The sequence below is a fragment of the Pygoscelis adeliae genome, unplaced genomic scaffold, assembly GCF_000699105.1.
Source record: "Pygoscelis adeliae isolate BGI_AS28 unplaced genomic scaffold, ASM69910v1 Scaffold282, whole genome shotgun sequence".
NCBI classification, from domain to species: domain Eukaryota; kingdom Metazoa; phylum Chordata; class Aves; order Sphenisciformes; family Spheniscidae; genus Pygoscelis; species Pygoscelis adeliae.
The window spans coordinates 4,312,190-4,321,006 of record NW_008824352.1 but is presented as its reverse complement, the minus strand read 5'-3'; the positions used below and the strand labels follow the sequence as shown (position 1 = coordinate 4,321,006).

The 8,817-nt window shown below is 52.8% G+C and overlaps 1 protein-coding gene across 1 annotated transcript in view; it reads left to right on the top strand.

The window, feature by feature from the left end:
* Positions 1-3: 3 nt before the first annotated feature.
* The window catches only part of DTX2 (deltex 2, E3 ubiquitin ligase), a 34,668-nt gene continuing 25,854 nt past the window's right edge, over positions 4-8,817 (top strand). The window contains exons 1-2 of the mRNA XM_009319296.1: positions 4-109; positions 5,376-5,961. Of these exons, the coding sequence (XP_009317571.1) occupies positions 5,381-5,961 (581 nt within the window). The 5' untranslated portion in view covers positions 4-109; positions 5,376-5,380. The remainder of the gene's footprint in view (positions 110-5,375; positions 5,962-8,817) is intronic.

Genomic DNA, 8,817 nt, shown 5'->3' with positions numbered 1-8,817 from the left:
CGTTCGGGGTCAGGGCTTGTCAGCAGCATCCCTTTGGGACACGCGGATCCTGTCTTGGCCCCCTATGTCATCGACATCCCAAGCTTGACGCAGTTCCGGCAGGATACAGGTAAGGGAGCTTCCCTGCCTGTGCTGGGGTTTTGATGAGGCTGCTTGCACGCTTGGAGATAAGCGGGACCTTGTTCTGCACAGGGGAGCCCTACAAAGCTCTGCTGTCACTGCTGGGCAGTTCTTTGATGGGTGGCGTGTCTGCTTCTCTCCTGATGCTGCCTGCTGCCCAGCGTATTGGCACGTGAGCAAATCGGTGTTGGCTGGTGTGAATCTGCGGGGCTGGGTGCAGGCAGGCGGTGGTGGTCTCTTAAGGAGCTTCATCACGGGACCTCTGGAGCTCTGAGCTTGTGAGCCGGAGCCCTCGGAGCTGCAAACTTTCTTCCTGTCCCCATCCACATCCGTTAAAGACCACTCACATAAAAAGGCCTTTTTACGGTTCAAACCCTCCCGTTTGAATCCCTTGTTCCCTCTGCGGCTGGAGTGCCAGCTGCTTTACCTTGGCATGCCGCCCTGTGCAAGCTGCTTAGCGAAAGCCTGCAGCCCCCGCAGAACGCCGTAATGCTGCAGCAGAATATTCCCCGTACTTGTGCTGTATGAGGCTGGCTTGCTTCCTCCCAGGGAGGAAGGGCGGACTGGTCTTAATAGCAGGATTGAGACCTAATTTTCATTCTCATCTCGTCTCTCTTGGGGTCACTGAGGCTAGCAGCTCAGAATTTGCTGAGATGACTCCTACCCTCTTTTGCTCCAGATGTGCTGAGCAGCTGTAGCTTAGAAAGGGGGCAGGGGTGGAATGCATGCTCTTCATCTCTGGAAAATCCAGGGAGATCCCAAATTACACACCCCGAATGAATGGCTGCTTTGGAAAATTCTCTGTGCATCGGTTTCCCCTTTGCCAACATTTTTCCCATCACCCCAGGACACAGGCAAGCATCACCCCAAGCTTTAGAGATGGGCAGTGCTCTGGTTTCTTGCTAATTGAAGCAGTAAGTGAGCAATATCTTGAATCAACTGCACGATCGGGCAATTCCTACAGGAAAGGGAAGTGGTTGGAGCAAATGCGAGTGGTCATCACAGCTGCATCCGTGTTTTTATTCTGACTTGGTGACTTTAGGATTAGTTTTTCCTAGGGGTGTTGCGGGTGAGGAGCTTTCTTAGCTGGATGCCTTAGGCCATGGTGAGCCAGACCTGCCGTTTGAGCACCTGGAAGCCCTGCTGAGGCTTCGAGCAATACAGCATGGACCACCAAAGCTGGCACCAGTGGCTGTTTCTTTCTTGTTTTCTTCACGCCAAACTTGTGAAGGAACCTTCCAGCCTCTTGTCCTTTCAGCCAGTGCTCCAACGCATGGGCAGCAGTCCCGGCTGTCCCTTGTCAGGAAATGGCCCGGTTTGGTGCGGGAGAGCAGAGCGCCTGTGTGAGACTGAAAGATGTGTCCCAATGTGAATGGGACATCCTTCTCCACAAGTGGAGCTGTCTCTCCGCAAAGGTCTTGTATCTCTTCAAACCCTTGTGAAAGACCTCAAAACACCTAGCGAATATTGTCTATCACAGGATGGTTTGGAGTTGGTCATCAAGACATGGACCTGTTGGAGCGGGTCCAGAAGAGGGCCACGAAAATAATGGGGGGATGGAACACCTCTGCTCTGAAGAAAGGCTGAGAGAGTTGGGGTTGTTCAGCCTGGAGAGGAGGCGGCTTCGGGGAGACCTTATTGCAGCCTGTCAGTACTTAAAGGGGGCTTATAAAAAAGATGGCGGCAAACTTTTTAGCAGGGCCTGTTGAGACAGGACAAGGGGGAATGGCTTTAAACTAAAGGGGGGTAGATTTAGACTAGATATAAGGAAGAAATTTTTTATGCTGAGGGTGGTGAAGCACTGGCCCAGGTTGCCCAGAGAGGTGGTGGATGCCCCATCCCTGGAAACGTTCCAGGTCAGGTTGGACGGGGCCCTGAGCAACCTGATCTGGTTGAAGATGTCCCTGCCCACGGCAGGGGCGTTGGACTAGATGGCCTTTAGAGGTCCCTTCCAACCCAAACTATTCTATGATTCTGTGATCTCTGGGGGACAGCCCAATACAATTTTGGAAATGATGTTGGCTGACGTGATCTGATCTTTCCTTGGGCGAGATCTGTGGTTGAGTTGTTAATAACAAAAAGGCTGATTCCACTTCACAGCTCTCCCGCAGTGTTTCCCACCAATTTGGAGGGATGCTGATCAGAGCGGCCAGGTCTGTGAGCCTCCCTCCACAAGTATCTGTGTGCTCTGCAACGTGACTATTGGAAACGCTCTCATATCCCCTTTCAGTGGCCCAGTTCTAAGCAAAGCTTTTTCTCTCTGCAGGGCTCTGCCTTAAACGTGAACCTTTCTGAGCGAGCAGCCAGCTGACCTTTGTCATGTGCTGGAGAGAAGAATCTCTGCAGGAAACATCCCCATGAAAAATCTTTAAACAGAGCAAAAAATAGGCTGTTGTATTCTGCTCATTAGCTATTAGACAGACAAATAGGCTCTTCAAAGGAAGCCAGGGAGAATAACAGGAAGCCAGTGTTAACAGGATCAGCATCCCCACCAACAGGGAGTGACAGCTGTGCAGGGGGACCTTGTGGGCGAGATTAGCTGCGGGCTTCAGCTGCTGGTCGAGGCAGACTAGCTGGGAGTGAATGCAAGGGAGCAGCTGGAGTTGTCCTCTCGCCACAGCTGTTTGCCCACCCTGGAGAGGAATGCCAGTTTCCCTGCCAGCCTGGGGGAAGGGGGATGTTTTTCAAGTGCATGGCTTTGGTCTTGTTATTGACTCCTAAAAGCTCTTCTCCCTGCTGCTGTTTTGGGATGTTAAAAATACAGGTGGCTTACAAACTCCTCAAGTCTTCTCTGTGCTGCTTTTAGCTTCTGACCTGCCAATGGAGCGAGGGCAGCCTTGCTAATCTCCTCCGAGATGTGTCCCGCTGGGCTTTCTGACACCTTGCTTTACCCATGGTAGTCCCCTTTCTCCTGGGAGCAGGTTCCCTGCACTCATCTCTAAATGTAGTTCATTTCTCACCTCTCACTTCCAGCCCAGTCTCATCTTCAGTCCTCCTTCTGCTCAGGGGGTCATCCCTGATGTTGCCCACCTACTGAGGCCATAGGTTGTGTGTTTCTAAAATTTGGCAGGACTTGTTTGCTGGATAGGAGCAGTCGTTGCTAGGGTTTGCTCTTGGCTGTTTCATCTGCTTTCCCACGTAAGATGTCGATTCCTGGCTGGGGACGGTCAGCTTGGTTCTGCTGACACCTTCTGCCCTGACTTCTGCCAGAGGAAGGTCTTGTCCCACAGGAATCCCTGGGCTTCGTGGTTGAGCTACTGGGGTTCGATCCCGGTTCTTACGGGGGAGGTTGCTGTGTTTCACTGGCTGCTAGTAGCTTTTTAGGTGTGCTGATGAGATGTTGCTGCTGGATGGTGTCACTGGAGAGTCCCGCTCTGCAATAAGCAGGACGCTTGGTGCTGCTCCAGCTGCCGAAGCAGGTGTTGGGAGTAAGTGCCGGACCTTTCCTGGCTGCTCATCCCTTGCACGGGCTGAGGGAAGCCATTCCAGTCCCCAGTGCCTTCAGCTTCCCAGCAGAAACGCGAGTCCTGCCATTCCTTGGTATGGCACATTCTGCCTTTGAGAGGGCCTCAGCCTTTATGTCAGCTCTGGAGCTCAGATCTGTCTTTCCTGATGTCGTTTCTGCAATGACACGTGGGACATACCTGCACCCCAGCACAGGGTCTTGTTACGGTCTGACTGCCAAAGTGCTGTGCAGAAACCACCAGCACCATTTACAAAGAAGCCCAGGTGTGTGATAGGAGCAGAGATGTGACTTTCATGCTGTCGAGCCGAATTCTTAGCAGCGAGGAGGCACTTAATGCCCTTATGGTTTGAGTCAAGTCCTAGTAGTTTCTGCAGTATCCCAATACTATGGGGTAGCAAGGACAGCAGTGTGAGGCAGAGATACTCGGGCCAGCAGTCAGCCAGCCAGAGCCTGAACACAGGTAGCAATTGGGTTTTGGCAGTGTGGAGTCCCACGTGGGCTCTCCTCCCTCTTATTTGGGGTGTGCTTGTTGGGCGTAAAGCTTGCTTGGACTGCCTGTCCCCCATGGAGCCACCAGCAATATCCTGGGGCAGTTCTCCACAGGCTTTAGGTGCGGATACTGTTTTTTACCTGTGGTCCTGGAGCTTAGGGTCATAACTCTCATGACCTCTTAGGAGGCTTTATTGGTGTTTTTTTTTCCTCTTGGTGCTATTCTTCTCTGAACTCCTCCTGTGTCGTAACAACTCGCTGCATCCCTGTTCACTCCCATCTGCCTGCGTCCCCAGACTTGCTTGCCCTGCAGCGTTTCCCGCTCCCCTTTCTCAGTGCGGAGTGCTGCTAAGGATTTTCCCAGCAGCAGCAGTCTTGACCCTGCTGCAGGAACCTGTTTTTGCAGAGGTTGCAGAGCTTCTGTCCTGTTGGGTGGCTTACCTCCCTCTCATTAGGCTTTTTCTTTTGTAAAGAAAGGAGTAAAGTAACCAGGAGTGAAGTCACCCTGGAGAACCAGGCTTCTAGGGGGTTTCGAGCTCCTGCTGTTGCTGTCAAGCAGCCTTGCAAGAGCAGCGTGTCTGCTTTCATTTCTCTTCCTTTGTCTGAACAGCTGCTCTCTCCAGTTTCCAAATTACTTCGTTGTCTTCTCATCTCTAGTCTTGCTATATCTCCCGGCAGTCAGGAGCCTGGAGAAGCTGGCCCTGTCTGTCCTCTCCAAAGTCCTCGTCCTTGCGAGACTTCATCCTCTCCCCCAAGAGCAGAATTGCCCAGACCCTTGAGTAGCAAAGTGGGCGTTTAGCCCCTTAAGCGCTTCTGCAAAGCACTTCCCGATGGTGTCATGTCTCTATAGTTACTCTGTTGTCAAGGCTGTGGGAGTTGTTTTTTTTTAACCAGATCTGTGCCTCAGCCTGAGTTTTTTTTTAACTTTTTTTAACGTCAGGGAGGCGTATGTGATCACTGTGCCTTTGTGCTTGGGTGTGTCTGTCTCTGCATCCTCTCTCCTTCCCTCCTTTCCCACCCTTCCTCCCAGCAGCTTTTGAACCTGTTGCCAGCCCGCGGTCAGATTTGGCAGAGGGACAGGGATCTCGGGGGTATTGCGTTTCTCTAAGCTTCACGAGCAAACCCAGCCCTGTCAGGAAGAGAAAGTCTGTTAGTGCCCCTGCCGAGGGAGAGGTGAGGAAGGCCACCCGATGTAGACACCACAGATCTGTGCAGAAACAAGTCCCTGAGACCAGGTCCCCCTTACTTCTCTGCTCACAAAATGATTTTTTTTTTTTCCCCCACCCCCCTCCCCACGCAGGGACGATGCGGGCCGTCCGCAGGCACCTCTTCCCCGGGGACTCTGCCGCCGGGCAGGGCATCGTCTGGGAGTGGCAGAATGATGAAGGCGGGTGGTCCCCCTACGAGATGAACGTCTGCGTGTTCCTGGAGCAAGCCCGTGCCACGAACCACCAGCGAGTAGATCTCGGACCCTTGGGCTACAACTATGAAGTTGACTTTGTGGCTCAAGTCCAGACCAACAAGACCACAAGGTTCCGCCGCGGCATTCAGAGGCGCTTGGACGCCCCGTACCCGGTGACAGCCTCCCCGGCGCCCCTTCACACGGGGGTGGCTTGTTCCTGCCAGCAGTGCTGGCTAAATGGTGGGACTGGTCCCATCACCACGCGCTACCGGCATTCCATGATAAACTTTCCCAACTCTTCCGCTACTCATCAGGTTTCCAGTAGGACAGCGTCAGTAAGTTCTTCCAACGTCGGCTTCGTGCCCTATAACAAACCGACTTTGTCTGGAGCGAGGTCAACGCTGAGACTCAATGCACAGAGCACCTGGGCTTTGCCTCAAGCTGGGGGCCCCAGCACAGGACTGTCTGCATCTAATGGAGTCAGGTACAACCATAATTCACCTTTAAATACTGTGCATGTGTCTGAGAGACCTGCTGGGCTCAGGCCTTTGTTATCTAGGAGTCTCTTTGTCCCAGAAGACTTTACAAGGGTCTTCTCCCTAGAGTGAGAGGTGTGTTTGTGCCTTTGTGTCCCGTACAGTGGATGAGAAGGCTTCTCCTCTGCTTTTCCCTTCTTTTCTCCCACTTGAAATCTAGTCCCTGTCTACGAGTCTCCCTGAAACAACAGGAGAAAGCAGTCAGGTTGAGATACTGCAGTTGAGGAAATTAAAGGCGATTGGTGGCATTTCTGGTTACACTTGAAAACAACTTTGAGGGAGACTGAATGAATGAAAAGGGGACTTGTGAACACCCTTATTAAATGTGAAATATGCAGTAAACATAGAGTGGAAAACTGCTCTGTGTTCAAAGCTTTTCACCTTCCAGGAGGGACCACAGGACTCACTGCGTGTGGCTGAGACCTCGTGAGTTCTCTGACAAAATCAGGAAGTCCATGTTGGACATTTTTAAGGTGAACAAGCAGAAAAAAGCCAACCCTAAGACATAGATTTCATCAAGGATTTTTTAAATCCATTATGAAGATGTTTCGAAAACCAAATCAGTACTTTACTTTCCCCTTCCTTTGATACCTTGAACTGTATTGATCCCTCTCTATCTGAAATCAACGGGGTGACACTAGCAATTTGAGTGGTGTCCAGGCTATTGGTCAGGCTAAACGCTGATGCAGAGCAGAGATGCCACTGGACAATCGCGGAAGAGGTTCATTTTGCACGTGTTGAGGTGCTGTGGGGCTTCACTGTTGCGATGTTGGAGGACTGGAAGCACAAGCAGACTGTAAGCGATTTAAAATCCGGCTAAGCCTCGTCTTGTGAGGGTTGTTTGCCATGTCCTTTCCCTTCATCTCTCTTCAGTGACCCTCTCCTGGCTGGGTGCTTTGGGTGGGCTCTGGCTCTCTGGAGGGAGCTAGATACTTTGAAGGAAGGATTGGCAGTTGTTGCTAGCTGAGGTCTAGCTTTCCTCGGTTCTTTGAGCTGTCACCCCTCAAATGCTCCAGCTTGTATGGATGGGTCACCCGTGCTGGCTGCTCATCCATTTTCACTGTGGCTCTTCTCTGATGGCTGAAACTGGTGTGCATCTCGCAGCACAGGATTTCAGCTCCCATCAGTGAGCGGCTGGAGCCGAAGGAGGGCTGTGTTTGCACCTTGCCGGTGCGGGAGGAAGGGCTTCGCTTCTCTTCAGGCCCTTCGGTTGTTGCCAGCTAAATGAAAAGCAGAGTCTCATGGGCTGACAGCTCGGCTCCTCTCCACAGCGTGGGCTGCTGGACCAAGCTGCGGTCGGTTATCCCCCATGGGCTGGAGTGGGGCTGTGGTACTCGGCTCCAGCAGGGATTTTGGGGCTGGGGGAGATCAGTGTCACCCTTGCAAAGTGGGGCACTTCCCTCAGCATTCTTGTAGGATGGCCTTTGTGAAGCGCAGACACCCAAACCAAGCCGGATCACCACTCATCGGCTTTCAGGGTCTTAACTCTTTCTGTGCGCAAGCCTTTGCTAGCAGAGGTCTTTGTGGCCTGTCTGGTGAGAATACTTGCACCGAGCATCTCCCAGCATTAAACTGAGGACCGAGCAAGGGCTGTCTGACTGCTCCCTCCGTTCGTAAACTGCTAGAACCGTACGGAGCAGCATACACCTTTCACCACAAATAATCCAGGTGCTGAACCACTGTGTGAGCACCTGAGAAACTAAAGGGGAACTTGCCAGGGCTGATTTACCTGTCCAAGCTACCCCAAGTAAATACAGAGATAAGAGATCTAGAAGGGTGTTGAAAGCACATTCTGCTAATTACATGAGGCACAGGGGTTTGAGGTTTATTTTGAATCTCGTTTGTATTTTAAGCAAGACAGTGAATCTTCAGATATTTTCCTTAGTGTTGTATCAGGACTTTCCCTCTTCGGGGTCATCTGAGTGAAATGACTTCCCACATCCTGTTCTTCTTTCTCACGGTCTTTTTCTGGTGCTTTCTTTGCACCTGGTGATTTTTTGTGGCGTCTTAAACATCCGCAATACTTCTCTGTTCCAGTCACCTTTGAACAGGGCTGGGAACCAGAGGTCGGTACTGCCTGCAGGAGCCCCGAGTAAGGCTTTTTTGCAGTCTCCTGTAGAAGCTACCAAATTTCCCCCTCTCGCAGGAGCCGCTGGTTGGTGTGTGGGCCTACCGGGCTGCCCGGAGCCTGTGTCCTTCCCCAGAGCCTCGGCGTGATTTGCAAAGTGACTCTTGGGGTGGGAATTGCTGATAAAAACAAAGAGCCAAATGCTGCAGCCATTGCCCTGCAAGCCTGTCTGGAGCCGATCCGTGTCTGGGTATGCTGTGTGCTACTGGTGGGGGGACAGGCTGTCCTGAAAGGAGGGAGGATGGGAGACAGATGTTAGAGAGGGGTGGCACAGGATCCTTGCCGTTGAACTGAGCCCACGACCCAGGTGATGCTGGCTAGGAGGAGATCTGTGGATGCCCAGCCAGGGCAGCTGGGGAGGACGTTGTTGTGGCAGCCTGCTGGGCTGGGTCCCGGGAGCTGCTGGGGCAGTGGGCGGCTCTCAGTGGCCGGTTAAACCCTCTGACAGGCGAGTGCTGGCAGAGCTTGTGCTGGGTTAATGCAGCAGCCATCTAGGGTTGGCGTATGCTCCCCGCTCAGCTGCTCCAGCTCGGTCCCTTCTCGAGCACTGCTGAAGGTGGCTTTTGTGGCAGGAGCATCTGGTCCCCTCCACGACGGCCAGCCCAGGGACAGCAGCAGAGGGCAGAGCCCTGCCGGAGTGCGGGGACTGCTGCGGTACTGGTGGCGGCATTGGCTG